The sequence below is a fragment of the Phocoena sinus genome, chromosome 8 (genome assembly GCF_008692025.1).
Source record: "Phocoena sinus isolate mPhoSin1 chromosome 8, mPhoSin1.pri, whole genome shotgun sequence".
Taxonomy (NCBI): Eukaryota; Metazoa; Chordata; class Mammalia; order Artiodactyla; family Phocoenidae; genus Phocoena; species Phocoena sinus.
The window spans coordinates 11,416,946-11,438,572 of NC_045770.1; the positions used below are offsets into that span (position 1 = coordinate 11,416,946).

Consider the following 21,627-nt stretch of genomic DNA (forward strand, 5'->3'; position numbering starts at 1 on the left):
TTCTTCATTTAGAAAAGGGACACAAGTCGGAAAGACCACATGCTTTCAAACTTCTGTTCAACCTAGTTCTCTCTGGCCTCCAGGTGACATTGCTTATCCTTAGCTCATAACAAGGAGGAACAAAAGGAAAGCATCAGCTTTATTTAGCTAGTTTTGAAGGATTCCAAGTAAGGAAATATTTTCCAGGACTCCACAGAAATGACCTTCGGTTTACTGTGAACAGTAGTTCCCAGGCTTCTGGGTTTTGTAAACCAGTAAAACGGAGAAGAATTAGGCAGGCCAACAGGAGACTGGTCGGCCACCTCTATTTCGCCAGGTAAGAACATTAATGCAAACAGCCACCGTGTCAGAGCGTGGCTGGCTGTTCTCTGGATCTCTGTCCCCGGCCTCCTGAGGACACAGCAGACTGTTGGCCCAGGCCTTACGATGGGGTGTGGCCTCACACGGCCCTGTTTTCTTTCCCTACCTGCAGGCTGCATTCAGTCCCAGAGGAGAGTGGGGCCACAGGACAGAAGGAGCCCGAGTCCCCGAGGAGAAGGCCCTCCACTAGTTTTGCACTTCTCATAATGGGGAGATGCATTCACACCACTGAGCTCCTGGGATTCACCTGTTATGCAGCCGCCCCCTTCCAAAGCAACACAACCACTATCCAGAATCACCGCCGTGTTCCAAAGCAACACAACCACCATCCAGAATCACCGCCGTGTTCCAAAGCAACACAACCACCATCTAGAATCACCGCCGTGTTCCAAAGAAAGGACATTTTAACACAGAAAACTGAGGAAAAGGAAAGATAGACTCTCAGAATCAACAGTTCTTTCTGATAGGTTCTGCTTTATGAAAAGCTAACTCCATTCCTCTGATTTTTCCTTTCACCCGTCACTGACGGACAGTTCAAGGGCTGGCATCTTGGCACACCTGAGGCAACCGTTTCACCCCCCCCTCCGTGTGGGACGAGCCAACTGATGACCACACACAAAAATTCTGAGAGCTGGTGTGAACGTTCAGGACAAAAGCCCCCCAAAAATCCGGAGCACAAGCAATGCCTGGGAGAAGCCTATCCCAGCGGCCCCTTCAACCTCGGCTTGTCTCGGGCACAGGAGAAGGAAATCGAGCTTCTGGACCCCGAGGAGCCTCTGCACCGTCCACCTGCACGCTTCCCCACCCTCACCCTACCCCGCCCACCCCACCTCCGGGACTGATGCAAAGTACACACCTGAGCTGATGGGCCCTCAGAGCAGAAAACCCTCCCCTCCCCTCTCCATCCCCTTCCCCTCCCCCCTCCCTCCCCCAGCTGCTTTCTCCTTTCCCCTCCTCATCCCGCCCACTCCTTATAGTGCTCTCAGACTGTCCGAATCGAGAAGGGAAACACCTGTGCCACCAACTTGGCTGACAGAATAACAAAAGAGCTAATCCTTAACTACATTGCTTTGGGTCTTAAGCACCTGCACCTAATTTGATCCAGGACCCAAGCTCTTTGGGGAAACAGGTGAAATGAGGCCTCTTTAAAGAAAAAGCCCCTGGATATATATATTTTTTTTTTTAGGAAAATATGTCATTCCAAAACATTCCTTCTCACTCCCAGAGAGGTAAGTCCAGGCAGGCATCGACAGAGACGTGCAAATAAAAAATAGAAATAAGTAAACTATTGAGCCCAGATGCTCGGGGCGGGGGGGAAGTAGCTAAGGGAATCGCCACCAGCTGCAGAGTCTTCCTCCAGCCCTCCCTCTCCCCCTCTCCTGCCAGCCCTCGCCTCTGGGAAGAATCTGGAAGCATCTATGGATCAGAAGCCCACCATGCAAAGGTGCCCTGGGAATTCAGGCTAACAGCCTTCTCCCTCCAAAACATCCTCACCCTTAGAACCAGAGGGTAACAAATTGAGGATTTATGCAAATGTCAGTCGATAAAGGATTTGGAACCTGGAAGAATCACTAAGTTCATCCAGGGTCTGAGATTTAAAGCCCAGCAATGTTGCACTCAGGCAACCTCAAAACAGCCCCATGGGCAGGTTCACAATCAAGTAACGCTTGGAGCAGGTTACAAAGCCTACAGTGATCAGAGCGGGAACAAGGACTGAACACAACTTGCTAAAGTCTTTCTATTCAGAGGACGTGAGATTTATGGGGCCCCCTCAACCAATCCTAGGAGAGGTGAAGGGGTGAGAGCAGCACAAAGGAGGCATCCGAACATCCAAGGGCTTTTTTTTACAAAGGAAGCCCAGAAGGCGAGCTTGGTGAAACACCTTTAAAAAAAAAAAAAAAAGATTTTATTAGATGTCCCTTTCACTCCTAAAAGGGTAGCCCAGTGGGAAGAAAAAAAAAAATCTCAGGCGAGGAACGGCTTGTCCAAGGGCCACCAGGCAACTCACACAACAGCTCAGCTCCTTCCCTTGGCGGGATGTCAGCGCGCGCCGCGCACCTCCTGGTCAGGGGGTAACTCCCTGGGGAGCTGCCTGCCTGGCTGAGGCTGATCCCCACTAAAGCCCAGGTGCCCACCCCCCCACAGCACAGTGCAGAGTCAGCTGTGGGAATCCACCACGCACCAGGCAGGCTGGCAAGCTGTCCGGTTTACTAAGGCAGAGACATCATCGCGCTCTCTGGCCTCACTTTCCGCCTCTGCATCTCCCCTTGGTCTTCATCCCCTCGTCCCCACCCCAGGAGAAAGGGAAGATGTCAAAGCAGGCCCTCCATGGACAGGGACCAGGCAACCAGAGGTGCAAGAGTAGCCCCCAGCGATCATAACACCTGCAGGTGCCAGTGCTGGGTCCCTGCACTTAGTGGGTGGTTTCCGGTTCGTTCGGGTCCTCCTCCATCACCAGGGATTTCCTCCTGGCTTCAGCCCCTAGCCTCCCCCATCACCAGCCCTCTTGGCGCAGCTGCAGGCCTCCCGATTTCCGGATCACTCCTATCAGCCTTGCTCACTCAGGTCCCAAAGACCGCATGGAGAGGAGTGGGCACATACGGACCCAGAAGACACCAGTCTGGGAGGGAGTGAGAGCCGATGGGAGGGTGGCTTTTCGACAACAACATAACCTTGATGTGCAGTCAGCTATAACTACAACCCCGGGGGGTGAACAACCTTCCCTCTCCGATCTCCAGCTCACAGGCTGTAGCTGGAGCTCGATAAATGAGCCACAATTAATCGGAGCTGTAATAAAGCAGCAGGGAGAGGGCCCAACGCCTCCCCCTCATAAGGCAAACAGGAAAATCACATGCCACAGAAGTCTCTGCACAGAGAAACTGCCTCATAAACAACAAACAGCATCGGGGTCGGAGCTTCAGGCCTCTGCGAACATCACAGGCAGGTCGTTAAGAGTCAAGGTAGCCCCCCCCAAGTCACCCGGTTCAGGGGTCCCAAACCCAGCTAACAACCAGAGACCCCAGAAAGGCCCCACCCCAGTCCTACTGATTCAGAACCCTCTGACTGGAGCCCAGAAATCGGTATTTTTAAAGGACACGCCCCTGGTGTCTCTCATGTAGCTTATTTAGGGAACCATGAATCTAGTTCACTCCCTTCCTCCTGGCAGAACCTGAATGACAGTGGCTGGAAGACTCACTCTTTCTGTGAGGGTCTGTCTTTGGGTGTCCTGGGTAGCTGTTAAAACCCTATGATCTACTGATGTATGCCACAACATGGATGAGCCTCAAAAACACGATGTTAAGGGAAGGAAGCCAGACACGGAAGTCACATGTTACATGATCCCACTTATACGAAATAGCCAGAACAGGTAAATCCATAGAGACGGAAAGCAGGTTGCTGGAGTGGGTCTCTGGTCAAAGCAATCCTTCAAAATGCTGTAAGCGGCATCTGCAAAGCCACAGCATCCCTGCGGGCCTGGTCCCTGGTCCCTGGTCCCTGGCTGGAGCAATGGCCATAGGCTCAGGGCTAGCATCCACTTCGCAGTTCACAAGTCATCACCTGGGTCCCCGTCAACCCACACATCGTCTCAGTCTCCCGGCAGGCCCCGGCGTTCCAAAGAGATTAAGTGTTTTGCTTCACTCTTCGGAGAGGGGCAAGAAGCTGCTGCCACCCAAGCTCCAAGCTCTGGGTTGTTAGAAATAGAAGGAAGCCAAAGAAATTGCTTGTTGTGGGAAGGTGGTGATTGCTTATACACTGAGGCCCACTAAGGGCTAGGTACCCTTTGGGGCTCTTTACTGACTTCTCACCTGTCAAGAGTACACAGAGCAGGGGGCTTCCCTGGTGGTACAGTGGTTGAGAGTCCGCCTGCCGATGCAGGGGACACGGGTTCGTGCCCCGGTCCGGGAAGATCCCACATGCCGCAGAGCGGCTAGGCCCGTAAGCCAGGGCCGCTGAGCCTGCGCGTCAGGAGCCTGTGCTCCACAACGGGAGAGGCCACAACAGTGAGAGTCCCGCGAACCGCAAAAGAAAATAAAAGAGTACACAGAGCACTTCTGGGGGAAATCAGCGCGACAAGTCTGACAAGTAATAAGAAATTTACAATAAAACCCACCAAAATCTGTATAGTCATTGAGTCTTATTCAGAAGGATGGGGGCCCTTAATGCAAGGGGTCTCATGCCATCTCCATTCATTTCTTCTGCCATTACGTCTCTCAAATTGGTCAAACCCAAAGATCAGGATGTCCTAGACACCCACAGCCTGTAGTCCTCACCACTCCTTCTTTCCAGAACACAGGATGAGAAGGACAAATAAGGCAGCCTGGTTCATTCCACTGCCCCACTAGCAGTGAAATACAAAGAAGCATTTTTAAAATTCTACAGTGAAGTATAAAACAAATATCCTGTCCTTCAGCTGCAAGGACAGACGTAGCTGCTAAATCCTCGGAACTGCAGGATGGACCTGAGGAAACCAAAGACAGGCACGCAAGGTCCAAGCATAACAAGGTTTCTCAGACCATCTGTTTGCACGACCTAAATGCTGGTTATGCAAATCGCCCCTCCATGTCCCCTTTTGAGACTGTGTTCCCACTATATTTAGTAAGCTCATTTCCCTCCCTGGACTCTCCACCTCCGAAGGAGAGCTGAAATCTGGTTTAAGAGCTCCCTGCAGAGAGGCCCTGTCCTGGCCTCTCCACTCATCTCACTGATGCTTCACCCAGAGAATTCGTTAACTACTTCTCTGATCATTGCAGGCTGCCCATTTCACAGACAAGGAAACAAAGGGAGAAAGACCTCAGACTAAAAAACTTAGCGTTTCACTATAATCTCCTTAACTAGAGTAATGAGCTCTCTTTAGATTTATTTACATGCCTCTTCCTGACTTACAGTATCAGCTCGGAGAGACTTTAGTTCGGATTAATCTTTGGCAAGTAGAATCCACCTCTATCTGCCACTCCCTCCTGGTGAAACCCACTTTGTCATTTAGCAAATAGCCCGCTCTGCTGCTCTGGGAGGGCTCCCTATAAAAAAAGAACTGTGAAAAATCTCTTTGTCATGAAAATAATCACCCCTTAATTCACCAGTTGGCAAGTAAGAAAAAGAAGAAACTATCCGGTCCAGAAGGAACCTCAGGGAACATCTAAACCACCTTCCACACCTTGCAGATGGGGTTAAACCCAAAGAAAGATCTAGAGGTGGGGTTTCCATCTGCCTTAAAACCCAGGACCGCAGAGTGGGGCACACAGCACTGAGAGCACAGCAAGCCCCTCACCGGTGTTTACAGGCTGCTGGACACACTGAACCAGGACTAGCCTTAAATCAGGATTCACCTGTGTAGGATGGTTCCAGAACATCCACTTTCCCTGACCCTCCACTTTGGCTCTGCAGCTCCACCATAAATAGCCCACCACCTCATTCATTCAGTAGAGATTTACTGAGCACTTACTACATACCAGATGCTCTACTAGGTGTTAAAAAAACAGCAGACTTCTAGGTCCTGCCTCGTGACTCTTAAATCAGTAGGGGAAACAAACGTTAAACAATTAATTTCATGAATAATACTTACAGATGTTAAATATGGGAGCCGGGAGGGGGGGGCATAACCAAGTGCAGGGCTGCACTGAAGACAAGACCCCCAGTGGGTACCACAAGGATGAAGAGGGAGGAGTCCAGGGCAAAAGGGATGGAGAACAGAAAAGACAGATCCAGAGGAAGAACAGAGCGAAATCCAGGAACGGGCAGGGACCTGGAACTTGACAAATTTGAAAAGTTAAAAGTAAACTGGTGTAGCCAGGAGAGCCAAGGAAAGGGTGGCATTATATGAGCTCTCTAGGTTTTGAAGGGGGAACAAAAGAGATCACAGCCACCGGACCCCTGGCTGAAAGCAAGGCTTTCACTGGAATATTTACAAGAGGGAAAGGTGCCACCGTAAATCTGAGACAAGTCAGAGGCTTGGGTTTGCGTCCTGATCTCGACGACTGATGGGCTGCACAACTTGGGGGACGTCCCTTTGCCTTCTGGAGCCTCAAGATACTCATCTGTGAACTGAGAATAATAATAAGGCTTCCCTGAAGATGTGTGACACCACAGAGCCAGTGGAAAGTTCTGCTCGAACCATCACCACCCTATGAGCAACAGCCACACAATTCAGGGTCTTGCCAACCAACATGGCAGCAACATCCCAGCTGCCCACCAGCCTGGCCACAGAAGGTGCCCTGGATACTTCTGCTTTATTAACAAAGGAGGGAAAATTCACTGTGTTGACATGTACTGGAAAAGCTCTGCAGGGGGAAAGTTATTCTTTGGCAAAATGGATTTCTTAGAGATGTCAAAAGGGGAGAGAGACAAAATTGTTACAGAATCAAAATATGTGCCGGGATTTTTTTAATGTATGGATGCCTCTTATTAAGATTTAGTCTTTAATAGTGATCCTGGCAACTAGTCCTCCCTACAAAACAAATAAAGACTTCCTTTCATATTGCTAAAAAAAAAAATTTTTAATAAATAAATAAGGCTCACCTTCAAATCAAAAGAGATCTTATCCATGAATATATTTCATAAACTTCAAAATGCTAAAACGTTATCTCCTCTTGTTACTGGTATGGTCTTTATACCATATTCTTCACAAAATGGCAGCATATCAAAAACTACCATGAGCAGCATCAGGGTTGGAACACTGAGGCCTGAGAGCAGGAAGTAACAACATACATAAACTGGTGAAACACTGTACGTCTGGGTCAAGCTCAGAAGCCAGTCGTGGGGACTTCCCTGGTGGCGCAGTGGTTAAGAATCCGCCTGCCAATGCAGGGGACATGGGTCCGAGCCCTGGTCCAGGAAGATCCCACATGCCGTGGAGCAAGTAAGCCTGTGCGCCACAGCTACTGAGCCTGTGCTCTAGAGCCCGCAAGCCACAACTACTGAGGCCATGTGCCACAACTATGGAGCCCGTGTGCCACAACTGAGCCTGCGCTCTAGAGCCCATGAGCCACAACTACTGAGGCCGTGTGCCACAACTACTGAGCCTGCACTTTAGAGCCCGTGCTCCACAACGAGAAGCCACCGCAATAAGAAGCCCACACACTGCAACAAAGAGTAGCCCCCACTCGCCGCAACTAGAGAAAGCCCGCGTGCAGCAATGAAGGCCCAAGGCAGCCAAAAACAAATAAATTAATAAATTTATTTAAAAAAAGAAGCCAGTTGTGGCCAAGCCCTGCGCTCAGGCAGCCTTCCCCTCACTCCACAACCAAGATTCGAAACCTGGGGAGACCCAAGCTCTGGTTCCCAAGGCTCCAACGAACCATCCAACACAGAGGTGGCACTGATTTCTAGCATCTCCCTTGCCCCAAGGGGAAAATATTTACATGACATCCCAGAACCAAACGCCTCAAGACCTCACCTTACCAGTGGTTTAAACACAACAGCAAGGTCAACCTTTCAGTCCTGTGAGATGCCTCTGCTACCAGGAGGGCAGGAGAAGCCCCTCGGGCCCCACCCCCACGCAGCTTAACTCCCCAACCCTGTGATGACAGCCTTTCTCCTCCATCCAGCTCTCCACATCCACTCCCAAATTCTTCCCCTCTCCAGGTCCGAGGCTTGTTTCTGCAGGAACCCCTGCATCACCTCCACAGCAGCACACCTCGCCCAATCCAGCAAACTACGTGCACAGTTAACTGTAGGATTTTCTTTAAAGAACTATTCAGAGAACTTCAGGGAACTAAATATATACAGATGAGGTAAGTTATAGGTACACAGTCCCACGTTACCCAATTAATGGAGCACAGCTTTAAAACATTTCAAGTCTCTTCCAAACCCTCCCCCAGCCTCACAGGCCCCACCCACCCACCTCTGTCCGCTGTCCCCACTCCCTGTCATGGGCAGCTTCCTCTGCTGGGACCCTGGGGCAGGCCTTCTCCCCAGGCCCCTGGCATAGACCCACATGGAAACGTCTTGCCTGTATCCTCTGGGCTAACAGAGAAATAGAGTCCTTTACTATCTGGGCCCCTCCCCCATACATGGCTCTTCTCAGATGTACCCACGCCAGGCTCCCCAGAGACAGTCCCTAAAGTGGCTTTTACTCCAGGGTTATTTTTAACCCCAGCCCTCCAAGCTCCATCAGATTATACCAGCTTCTCCCAATTTCTTCTGGACACAGAGGTTTCCTAAGAGTGAAGAATTTCACCCTGACACTATTCAGCTCCCCAGATCATCAAAGTAGACTGGATCTCACCTCAGTCCCAACTAACACATTAAAATCTCCATTCACGACCCACCCATTTGGCTCAAACCCTCATTTATTTATGTAAGAATCAACCCATCCATCTTCCCCCCTTCAATCCAGTTATTTGGGGGCAGAGGGTTTCTATTCAACAGGCTATTCTCTTTTCTAAATAAAAGATGCAATATTGGTTAAAAAACAAAAACAAAGGGAGGGGGAGGGAGATAATAAACCACACGTTGGTCCCTACACCGCACAAAACACGAATATAAGATAACAAGTACATCTTTTTATTGCCCTTGTCTGCCACTCCAATTTGGGACGTAATCACATCAGCCTGCCTTTCTGAGAATTTGTAGTGGTGTTTTTAATCTAATTCAGGGGACTGGAGATAAATCATGGTGAAGGGTCCCAATTTGCCGAGCCCAGCGCCAGCAGCTGCAGCAGCGGGCGGGGTTAGAGGGCCGGCGGGAGGCGGGGGTCCCAGGCGGTGATGAAGACCACACGCCCACGCCCACGCCCACAGTGTTTGTCTTCACGCCAGCCTGCAGGGCTGCAGGGACGGAAGACAGACCTGGCTGCGTTGAGGGAAGGCAAGGTGAGCCCAGGAGCGGAGGGCGGGGGTGGGGAGGCGGCCCGCACGTTAAGGCACCAGGTACAGCTTTCTCGGCTAAACAGACGAGCAGGGTCTGCACACCGCCCGGGCCACGTGGGCTGTCTGGGCAAAGCCACGTCAAAAGTGAAGGCACACAGGTCAGCCTTCAGTGCCCAGGTCCCTGATGGGAGGAGGCAGCTGTGCAGAGGCAGCTGCTAAGGTGAACGGGGCACCCACGGCACCCTCCACCACAACCCCTGATGCAGCCCTACCCGGGAAAGAAAGGCCGGGGTCTCCCCACACTCAACCTGGCAGCCAGCAGCCGCCAAAACCTCAGGTTCAGACAGCAGCCCTCAACTCTCGCTTTCCCTCCCCTGTTTGTGGTGGAAACAAAGACAGGCCTTGCTGTGGCTACAAGCTTCTCCCCCGGGTGAAGCACCAGTCGCCACCACTGGGAAAGGGAACTTCACACAACCGCTTAAAGCTATGCTGTCCAAGGGCCACGTGGGGCCGTTTAAACTTAAATTTAACTACGATGAAAATTCAATGAAAGGAAAATAAATTCAATTCTTCGGTCATACCAGCCACATGTCAAGCTTCAACTGCCACAGATGGCTAGTGGACACCCTGGCCAGCACAGATCCAGAATATTTCCGTCATGGCGGGAAGATCCGTTGAAGAGAAGACCTGACACGAGGTCAGGAAGATAAACCCTTCCAGCTCCTGGCCAGAAGCGGTGACATGACCATGGATGTTACCATGATTATTAACAATTACGCAGTGGAAAACAGAATTTTGTAATTATTTTTAACTCCCTGTTGTGTTCAGGACTACAAAAGTCATGTGACTTATGAAGTCCTATTTTTATGGAACCCAGCCCAAAACGCTCAGAGCATTTCTCACGTTACAATAAAAAGTTGAGGGTCTCACAATAACACGGGAGGAAATCCAAATCTTGACCTTAATCAGCAGTCCGCCCACCTTCTCTGATTTTACAGCATCAGCCACTTGGATGCTAGAAGGCTGCCCGTGCCACTCCTTCGAAGACCCAAGGTTCACAGGTCGATAAACCAGTAAATTAGGTCGAAATTAACTGCAGCTCATTTTAAACTGAGGGAAGTTGATTTCTGCATTTACATGGCTGGACTGAATATGCCATGTGCCAAGAGATTCTGGCATACCTAGGGAATGCACAGGAAGGTTCTGTGCTCCACAAAGATGCCTCAGCCCTGCAGCCCAGACCACTTCTGCTGAAACACTAAAGAAATATTCAAACGAAAATGCAGTGAGCTCTCCTTTACGTTCCATCACACCTGAACCTAAAAAAAATGGAGGAAAGGTTACTATAATACCTCGTTTTAATATATTTCTACGTGGTCAACTCTCAAATTATCTCCATCTGAATTATTACCGAAAATTCTAAACTCCAAACTGGCTTTCCCTAACACATGTATGCCGGTCATTTTGCATATCAGCTGTTCAAAGAATGCAAACTCATTTTAATATTCACCTAAGCAAAATTTAATCAGGAAGGTAAACTGATCCTTAAAAAAAAAAACAAAACACTAACTAAATACATAGCAAAGGCAAATAGGTTATTCTTTGCGTTACCTGCTCTCCAGATTATCTGCATGCTCCTGTGTCTGTCCATTACAGGGGACAGTACAAGGCTTGTCTCCATCCATCCTTGGCCCTCGGATTAAACAATGACACTACCAAGATGGCTGTCATCTCTAAGGAGGAACAGCCCAAAATACGACAATGAAATGTTCCTACAGCATGCATTTTTTTGCTTTGGGATGTTCACTGCTGTTAGAATCTGCCTCCTGGATCCCAGGTCTCCAAGTAGTTTATTAAGCATACTATTGACTCCACTTTACAGAATCTAAAGAAAACATTTTCTAAAAGAACATGAGTTAAAGCCAAGATCCGTGATCTCAGTATTCTGATGTTCTCACAAACCTGGGCTCTACATCTCTAGGGAACTGCCCTCCAGCGCCTTTCCAAGTGACAAGAGGGCTACGTAATGCTGCTCTCCCTGGCCCTGGCTGGCCGGAATCCTTGAAGTGGACTGGTATTTTCCACCCTGGCCTGGAGGAAAAGTAACAATCTATTTTATACTATGACACTTCAGGTAGCTCCCTTCCCATTGACAGTAATTATGCCATAAATATATTTTGGAGCTGATGTCATTATTCATGATATCAGGGGCTGGGGATAATAGAAAGCCGCTGATATCTCAAGTTTGAAATTTTATGTCCATATACGTTACATATGTGTAGAATGTTTTTGGAAGGACGTACAAAAAACTGATGACCGTGGACACTGGGTGAATGGGGTCATGTAAGGAAGAGAAATTTACTTCTCACTACATACTCTTCTGTTAAAATATTGTTTTGCAAATATGCATTACCTACTGAAAGCTAAATAAAGGGACTGGATGGCTTTACATTTCATCCCTTTCATTCCCCATCTCCTCACTCCTGTTCCCTGTCCGTTTTCCTCCCATCCCTTCTACCTCTCAAAGCCTCCACCTGCCACGCCCCAAGACAGGCAAGCTATTAAACAGTGGCCAGACACCGAGCCAAGAACTGTGCCCAAGAAGAGATGCCAAGTGAGATCAGGAAGTCTTTCAAGGTCACACCCATGATCGAGCCAACCCAAAACGCCAAGGAACCCTTCACCTATGCAGAAGAAGCCAACTTGAAACCACAAATGCTTTGCCTTCTCATCTTTTGGAAGCATACAGGTCAAACATCCTAACTTCAGAATCAACCAGCCAATTCTTTCCCAAGCAAGTGTATCATACAAGAATCTACCCCAAAGAGATCTAAAGCTACACAGTCTTCCACCCGCAAAGGAGGCTCTTTGTCTCAGGGCCTTGTGCTGTAATAGACACTTTATTTTCAGTCTCAAATCAGGACACTGAATACTCCCTGGACTCTAAAAAGCAGGAATTATGAAGAGCGAGCTCATTGGAAGGAAAATAAACCTGTAAATCCTGTTAGGCTTTGCGCTTCATTCCAAAGGATTTTTCCCCAAAACAATACCATTAGCAATACCATGAGAGCCCTAAAAGGGAGCATTCTGTACGATAGAATCCCAGCTCTTCATTCAAAATAAACCCCAAAATAGCACAGGAAAATCAGGGCTCCCAGACCCACAACCTGAGCCAACTCACTTCCACTCTCCATTGTGGGCTCACGACAGTCCTCCTTATAAATACCTTTTCTGTAACTTGGATGTGCCTCCTACCCTCTAGGCCTTTCTCTTTCCAGGTGGGCAGCTGGTCCACAAATATTCATTAAGGGCCTCCCAAGTGCCAGGGACACAGAGGAGAGACTTGATCCATGCCCTCAAGGAGCAAATAGGGAGATGAAACAGTTAAACAAGCAATTAGAACACCAGGCAGTCAGTGCTGTTACCAAGCTCAAAAGAACTCTTCCCACCAGAGCCTGGGAATACTAAGAGGTACTCCTTGGATGCTGAAAAATGGAAGAGGGGTTTTGCAAGCAAAGAAAGAAACGGGGAAGGACCATTTGAGGCAGAGGGGAAAGCAGGTGGCACAGAGGCACGGAGCCGACATAAAATCAGGAGGAAATCCAGTGTGACAAGAATTCTGGAATCCCCCTTCTTGGGTCTGGCCTGTTTTAGAAGGGACACAACTAAGCCTAGTTTACTCCATAGGTTAGCAGAGCCAGAGAAAAAGAACTGACACTGACTGCAACACAGGGCTCTTTCTCAGATGCAAAAGCGCTCCTGCTCTCCTCCCTGGGGCTGGTGGCCTGAACATCACCCCTGGGGCTTCTTCCGTCAGGCGGTTTCTGCTTCCAGCCCTGATCTGTGCTGCCAGGCATCCTCTTAACCTCACTCAAAGGTCAGAGAGCGAGAAGCTGCAGAGTGTCTGAGCCCACTGACCCTTTATCACTCCATCTCCCATGCCCTCCCATATCAAACAACCCACTCACACCCCACTGAAGAGTTGTGGCTGGTGAATCACGTCCGTGTTTCCTTGTCCCTGTCTGGTACATTTCCATGCCTGTATATTTGCATCTGCTTTATCTCCTCCTTAAATTCTAAGCTTTCTGAAAGCAGGGATGCAAACTCTCCCCACCTCCTCATCTGCACCCCCATCCCTATATAGAATCACACTGAATTCAAGTGACACTATGGAAAAACATGGCAATTCCTTACATTTCAAAGTTAAAGGGCAGAGATTGGGGGGAGTGTAACGTGGGAATTGGCTTAGGGCTAGAAGCAGAATGGCCATCTAATTTATAGTCTGCATCCTGACACTTTTTTGAGTGAACACAGCACTTTTCATAACCATCAGGGATAACGTATAAACCAGGTCTGTCCCAGGGAAAACAGCGGCAAATGGGCATCTCTGCTAGAAAGATTGTTCCAAATAGCTGGGCGGCCCTCCAGAGCTCCAAGAGGGACACGCCAAACCCCTTCAGTTACTGATTCCTGTGCTTGCAATCTAAAGGGTCTGCACCAGACAAGTGTTTGTAGCAGAAAGCCCAGGACCGGGAAGTCCTTCCTTCTATCTAACTCAAATCTTTACAGATTCAAGTTAATCCGTTTTATTAGCTTCAGGGCAGCCAAGAACAATGGCACAGCGGGGAGGCCTCAGAGAAGAAAAAACACTGCTCTGGGTCCTCACCCTTGGTAGGAATTCCTCATTATGAGTCCGAGGGCTAGTTCTCCAACCTTCCACTGAACCAAACTCAATCTGGCTCAGAAATATAAAAGCCAAGGGTTTTTTAGTCACTCCCAAGAAGAACACAGTTCATCTTTAACTGGCCCCAAAACCCCAGGAGCTTTCACAAACCAAACCCAAGGAAGAAATGGCACCAGTGTGCATATTTTTGCGACCAGGAAGCTCTTCCCGTGGCCCAAACTATAATGTTAGGGACCTGAGCTCCGGAAGGGATCATCTCCTGCGGCTCTCCACTCCCAGCCCCCAGAAAGCTGACTCAAGCCCACAGCAGAGCTGGGCTGATGGGGAAGGCTCAAGGAACAAGGGAGCCTCTCTTTCTCCCTCCCCCATCCTCCATCAGGACGCTGGCATCCCTGTGGGGAGCAAGGACCTTGCTGACTTCTTTCAACAATACAAAAAAGAAGTTTCAGATGGGGGTGGGGAAGGGAACAAGGATCTGGACCCACGAGGGAGCCAAACAGGCAGGCTCCTGCAGCCCATGCCCACCAGCAGTTATATGCCCACTGGTACACGCTCTTGCCCAGGAGCTGATGGTGGATGGAAGGCAAATGCTCCCATCCTCTCACCTCCATCCCTATCCCCTCTCTTACCAACACATTTTACTTTAGAAAAAAGTTATTTAAGAGGCACTGTGTAAAGAGAGGGCGACTATTTGATCACTCGAAGGTCACTGAGAAATGCAGACAAAAACTAAAGGGCATGTGACCCTGGGCTAGTCACTTCACCTTTCCCAGCTCTGGCGGCTTCATCAACAAAATGGCACAATAGGGGAGATGGTTTATAACGTTCTTCCTGGCTCCAAGGGTTGAACATTTAACTCTGTATATTTCTTGAAGAAACGGCTAAAGGAAAATCAGTGAAGAGATGCAGAATTCACACTAATCCTTTAATTTCTACTGTGAAGGGAATATTTTGACTCTAGAAATCGTGTAATTGACCACCTACACTGGTCCCACTTTTTCTCCCCCACCGACCTTCCAGTTTTGCTGATGTCAGTCTCAACCATAGGACTACGAGTCTCATGAGGCAGTAACACGGACAAATTAATTTTGCCAGCGCTGATACTAACCCACAAACTCGGTTTGTAATTGCCAGAAGTAAGTCCTGCCATAAAAATGAAATTCATGTTCCTTATGATCTAATTAAATCCATTGCCTAGATAGAAATAAATCACTTACTGAATAATAATGCCCACCGAATTATTGCAGTCTTTCAAATTCCCAAGTGTCATGAGGGATATTCCTGTCCAAAATAAAAAAAATTCAGCCCACACACACACACACACACACACACACACACACACACACACTCACACACACCCCTCTTGCTTGGACTATACCCAGAGAGTAAGCTTTCAGGTTTGCCCACCTTAATTGTGGTTAAAAACGGTAACTGTGGAAACCCCCTCCTCTGACGGTTCTGGGTAAATGTACTGCATCTGCAGGGTGCTCGCCTCGGCTGCTAACTGATGATACACGAAAGAAAGCCCATTTTTTATCCACACGTAAAATGAAGCTGCACCCCTCTGATACCTGCGGGAAACTCCACCGCTGAGCACACACCCTGGGGAAACAGGCAGTGCACCCCGCGAGTGCCCTGGAATCCGTTTGCTAAAATCGACAGGAAGAAGGAAAGATCAAGGCGATTCAAGTGCTGACGGTTGTACTCCTATGTGAGGAGGGGAAAAAAACAAACGCCAGCCGGGAAGTCCCCAGCGGTGCCTGCACCTGGGAGGCGACAGCCAAGGATGGATGCGGGGGTGAGGCGGCGCAGGGAGAGGAGAGAGCCGGGGGAAGGCGGGGGCCGACCGCTCACCTGTCCGTACACCTGGATAGGCTCGGGCTGCAGGGCAGCGCTCCGTCTCCTCCGGAGCGGCTTCTCGTCCGCCCTCCGGGGCGCCCCGCGCGCCCCTCGCCGCAGCTCGAGCGGGTCGCCCCGCACCACGAGGAAGCCCCGATCCTGGGGCCCAGGCGCGCGGCCGCCGGGCAGCGTCGGCGGCCAGACCTCGCCGAGAGCCCCGGGCGGCAGCAGCGCTATCAGGGTGAAGAGGAAGGGGAGTCGCGACTCCCTCCTGCTGCTCCGTGTCGCCATGTTCGGGCGAACGCGACCGCAGGTGGCGCCGCCGCCAGGAGAGAATGTGCAGCGCGAGGCCGGGACGCCGGCCGGCCGGGGCCGCGCGCGCCGCTCCCGGGGCTCCAGGCCGCCCTGCTGCGCCCGCCGCCGCCGGGTCCCGCTCTGCTCGGCGCAGCCCCGTCACGTGGGAGGCTCGCCGCCGCGGCCCCTTCGCGCACTTTCTCCGCTGCGGCCCCTCCTCCGCGAGGGGATGGGGAAGTCAAGGCAGCGGGCGCGCGGCCCGGTCCCCTGGCAGGCGCTACTCGTCGCCCGTGCGCCCTGCGGCAACCGGGAGTCGCGTGGGGCTCGCCCGTCCTCCCTGGAGTTCTCGCCTCCTCTGCCGGGTCGCGTCGAAGTCGTCCTCAACCGCGGCCGGTCTCCTCTCCCGACTGCACAGCCTCCTGTCCCGCCACACGACCACCTCGCCCGCCCCCTGTCGCATCCCCACCTCCGGGGGGTGCGCGGACAGCCAGAGAAAATTAGCTCCGAGAACGCGGCGGGCACGTTAGAGTCCAGATGAACCCGCCCCCGTGGTGCAACTCACACAGTTTCAATAACTCTGGGCACCAAAACTACCCTTGATCGAGCTAAACTGCCCCTGCCCGGAGCACAGTAAATACACATCCGGCACAGAGGCACTAAACGCAAGGGCACGTCCGACAAGGGACTCGCCACACCTCAACAATCACACAGTTATACAATGGTTCCTTGCACAGAACACCCGCGCGGGACGCATGGCCCCAGCACAGTGGCTTACTTGTGATCCCCTCCTGGGTGAACGAGCACTGAGCCACCCTACCTCACCCCCAAAACGGGCACACACACCAATCCCTTCAGCCCACAGCCAACCCTGCTTGCTGCAAGTCCCCTTCCCAAGGGGGTAAAGCTTGCCACTGGGGGCAGGGGAGGCAGACACTCAAAGAGTGGGGAGGACGCACTTTAAATCAACCCTACATGCAGCTGGAAGATCCAGACCTTCTTTGAAACACAAGTAGATAAAACTGCTGTTGGAACTGCAGAGGCAAACCTAAGGTCAATATTTTTCTGCAGGTTTGTGGGAGCAGCCAAGGCCTGTCCTCTGTTTCATTTTATGTTTCACTGTGTTCTGGACTCAAACCCTGGTTTTTTTTCCTTTGGTGTTTTTTGTTTTTTTTTTTTTTTTTTCGGTACGTGGGCCTCTCACTGTTGTGGCCTCTCCCGCTGCGGAGCACAGGCTCCGGACGTGCAGGCTCAGCGGCCATGGCTCACGGGCCCAGCCACTCCGTGGCATGTGGGATCTTCCCGGACCGGGTCACGAACCCGTATCCCCTGCATCGACAGGCGGACTCTGAACCACTGCGCCACCAGGGAAGCCCAAAACCCTGGTTTTTGATAAGACAGAGGAAGCAGGGCTGAAGGAGAGACTACTTCTAGAGTTGCATGCAAGCCCTTGGTTTACAGGGAGGAGGGGATGGTCATTTCAGTGCCCCCAAATGCTCCTCATCCTACCCCTGCCCTCTAGGACTCTCCAGTTAGCTTAGCAGACCCCCTTCCGCTACCTAGCACCACCCCTGGTGACAACCTGACAAAGGAAAGACAGCCTTTCCTTGCCTCCCTAAATCCAGTCTTCTACCACCCTCCCATACCCCATGCCAGACTTGCTGGGGACCTGGCGTCACGTTCTGGAGTCCCCTACTTCCTCGCAGCCCTGCTTTTCTCCCCCAGCTTTTCTGTCCCTCTCACCAAAATCATAGAACCACCCAGTTCTCCCCACTAGGCAAATCACTTATCCTCTGGGAAAGCCTCTGGGCCACTGCCAGCTCCCACTCCCCATCTGGACCAGCACTGCCTTGTGAGCATCACCTTACCAGGTGTGGACCACCCTGTGGCCTCCCCAGACCAGCAGCAAAAGGCACATGGACCCCTATTTAACCCCCCCAAGGGAAAATGAGGGGAACATGGCTAGAGTCAGAACACCCAGCAGATGGTTCAATTATTGTTTATTTCAACACATATTTAATGAGAACCTTTTCTACAAGAGTGACTGTCAAAGTCCCAGCAGAAAACACAGGTCCCCTAAGTGTGGATTTGAAGACAGGGAGCTGCTTTTCCCACACAGACTGCTGGCTTGAGGTTCAGATGGCAATTTTCAGGTAAGGATTAGTAGGGCAGGACCAGCTACTTGCTGATTTTGATTTTGATTTTGATTTGCACCGTGGATACTGGAGAACTGGCAAGAATGCTTAAACATGGTTAACTGACTCCTTGAAAGCCCTCCTCTGTAATCATTATCTACCTTCCAAGCTGCGGATAATCAGCAAACCCTGAGACTGTGTGAGCCTCATAACCAAACAATCTCCGAGCTTCAGTCTTCTCATCTGCAAAATAAGTATCTTAATTCCTGCCTATTGCACGGAACTGCTGAGAGAATCAGAGGAGATAATGTATGTAAAATTAAATTACCATATGCAAATTGTGAAGGCCCCAGACAGAAGTATTGTACACGGGTGGCATTAGAGACCTGGATTCTAGTCCTGCTCTGTAACTAGTTACTGTGTGATTTTTGCCCTTGATCGTCTGGTCTCTCTGGGCCTTGGTTTCTTCCTATGTGAAATAAAAAGAGACTTTGCAGCCCTGACCGTTCCCCACCCCTTCAGGACCCGCCCCCGCCCCCCCCACCCCCACCCCCACCCCCACCCACCCCACCCCCACCCCGGGCATGAGATGGGAGCAGGCACAGGCCACGGCTGAATTGTGTAATTGACAAGGATGTTCCTCCTACCTTCAAAACCGGATCTGGGTTGTAAACAAGCCGCCACTTCCTCCGTGTCAACATCTGGGTGGGCAGGTAGATCGAGAGAAGGCAGGATCCCCATCCCCCTCCACCCCAACTTGCATGGCCTTGTTCTTCACGCTGCCCAGCATCAGGAGGAAAGCCAAGATGCACGGGAATTTTACACTACACTTATAACTGTGTAAAAAAGTGTCTTGAGCCTAGGGTCAGACTTTGCCCTCCTCCGTCCTTCTGCCCCATCTAAGACATCCTGAGCTAAAGCTAGAGATGGAGCTGAGGAAAAAGCACCCAGAGGTTACCACTGTCCCACATTTTTATCCAGATGGAGTCACAATTAAAATAGCACCAAGGACAGTCACAAAGAAGAAGGCAGAAAAAGACTCCCAAAAGCCTAACTGGACTTCTTTCTGCTCTCTCTCTCTCCCCTCCTGGCCTCCCCTAATGCTGGCATCTGTCTGCTCACCCTTCCTCCCTGCCCAGCCCCTGGCCTGGCCAAACTCTATGCATCCTTCAGGTTCCAAGAGGCCTCCCTCTGCACCTAGCCTAGGTTACACCAACTTCCTCTAACGCCCTAGGTCGCCTGCAGTCTTTGATACTTTCTCTCTGGCACATTACTTATTCATTTTCCTCTTAAACTACAAGCAGCAAGAGGGCAAAACCAGGTTCAACTCGCTCAAAGTCTGTGCGCCCATTGCTCAGCGTGATCCTGGCACACAGTGGGTACCCAGTGACATTTATGGAACGTCTGTGTATACATGAAGGGAGGCCAAGACACCCTGTACCCTCGAGGGCTGGGGAGTGGTCAAGGGGCAGATGTGCTTGAATCTCAGAGCTTGACCACCGTCTGCCCTCCACCACTGCTTTCTCCCAAAAGTGCCCAACCTGAGTCACAACCAGACCTCTGAGTCGCTAAAGCAGAAAAGGGATGGCCCTGCCAATGCTGGTAAGTTTATTCCCTCTTCCACGCCATTTTAGCCAAGTAACTACCATTTACCTCACCAGCCAGGGTGAGCTAGAAATACCCTGCAGCCCCGAAGAAATAACTTTCTCCTGCCGTTGCTAAAAATGCCTCTAATTAAGGCAAAGTCCAGGATAACTGATGAGGTTTAAAATACAGATGCACCCAGAACATAGAACAAGCAGCTTAGATTCTCACTCTTGAATAAATTAAATCCAAAGAGGAGGTTCTGAAAATAGTAGTAACTTACTTTCACACAGCAGTGACTTCTATTTGCATTGTAACAGCACTGTCTAACGGCTTTCATCTCTCAGCAAGCCTTCAGAGGGGACCAAAGCGGGCATTATCAACAGCCCATTTTACAGATTTTGAGAATTAAGGCTCAGAAGGAAGGACCTGCCCAGAATCACGTAGTTTGTAAGGTTTACATTCAAACCGAGGTTCTCTGACTTTTTCTACCACATCTGATATCTCCATTACAAAGAGAGAAGCGCTGGTGTTTCAAGTCCTGGGTCGGGTGGAGCAGTGAGAACCAGGGCCGAAAGGAGAAGACAGCTGCCCAAGTCCTCACCTCTTGCACAGCTCAGCCCTGCCTTAACCCTCCGTAAACGAACACTGTCCACCTGGGCGCCTAGCTGAGGCACGATGCTCAAATAGAGAGTAATGTTACAGAGCTCACGAGTTAAATCCTGTTTTCCCTGCTCTTCTGGAAGATAAATGGAATGAGGGACTTGGTTTCAAATTTTCAAAAGAAGGCTTTGGGTTCAAGACCTGTGAAGGAGGGCAGGATTTAGAGGCTTCCCTCGAGTTCTGGCCTCTAGCTCTCAGAAACTCAACTTCCTGAGCTTCTGTAAGAAGAAAGCATTTAGAACCTTCTCACAAAGCATGTGAAACGAAAACCTGGAAATCTCCTGATTGTTATGTAGAGTCCAGGACAAACCTCCAGCCGGAAGACAATGGGAAATTATCCTCTTCCCCAAGAATACAGAATCGGACTCACCCTCCTGGGTTTGGAGTGAATGGGAGGAAGTAAAGCTGGAAATTCTTTGAAAACCCCTGAATAATTACATATCTAAGGCTCGTGTATCCTTCCCTTGGAGCCTCTGCAGGACAATAACGGGGCGAGCACAGCTTCAGGGGCTAGAGAGCCGAGGTACCACCGAGCCAATAGGAAAGGACTCGGTTTAATGGTGTGAAGCGGTCCCGGGGCCATCCAGACAAGGGAAAAAGACAGGCTGTCTTGCCTTTTGGCCCACCTCTCATTCTAACAGGGACATAGGATCCCCAGAAACCCTCCTTCCATTTTCCTGCCCCACCCCAGTCATTGCTCACTCTTCAACTAAAAAGTCACTTCTTGATTCTGCCCTGATTCCCCTCAATCACCCCAAAGCCCTGCTACCTTGATTTCTGCCTCTCTTGAGATGTTGATAATGTTCTACCTTTCATTGCAGCAGTTACCTTGGTACTTAAACTTCCTTTTTTTAATTATAGTTGTGTCTTTTGACCTATTCTCCACTCTTGCATTTAATAGGTTATATCCTGCCGAGTTGAAATGAACCGCCGGGTAGGGAAGACGTGGCACTGCCCTCACCCCTGCTACGCACACCCGTTGACAGTTGGTTCTGTACGGAAAAACAATCCTGTGTGCTTTTTATTTAATTTTATTTATTTATTTATTTAGGAAGACCAATTTTGAATTAAGTCTCTTGGGAGATGAATTTCCCATCCTAGTGTCCACATCAAAGGATACTGGAAAGATGGCTGACGATACTGGAAAGTGGTTCTCTCAGCACCAGCTGAGTGAGCATAGCTGAGAAGTGAGTCCTTCCCTTGACATAGTTTTACATATGACCTCATCATTACCTACTGCCCAAGGATGGGGATAATAGGGTAT

The 21,627-nt window shown here is 50.2% G+C and overlaps 1 protein-coding gene across 1 annotated transcript in view; it reads right to left on the reverse strand.

The window, feature by feature from the left end:
* SORL1 (sortilin related receptor 1) overlaps positions 1 to 16,017 on the reverse strand; it is a 167,210-nt gene extending 151,193 nt beyond the window's left edge. The window contains exon 1 of the mRNA XM_032638923.1: positions 15,706 to 16,017. Coding sequence (XP_032494814.1) covers positions 15,706 to 15,981 — 276 coding nt within the window. The 5' untranslated portion in view covers positions 15,982 to 16,017. The remainder of the gene's footprint in view (positions 1 to 15,705) is intronic.
* Positions 16,018 to 21,627: the final 5,610 nt, after the last annotated feature.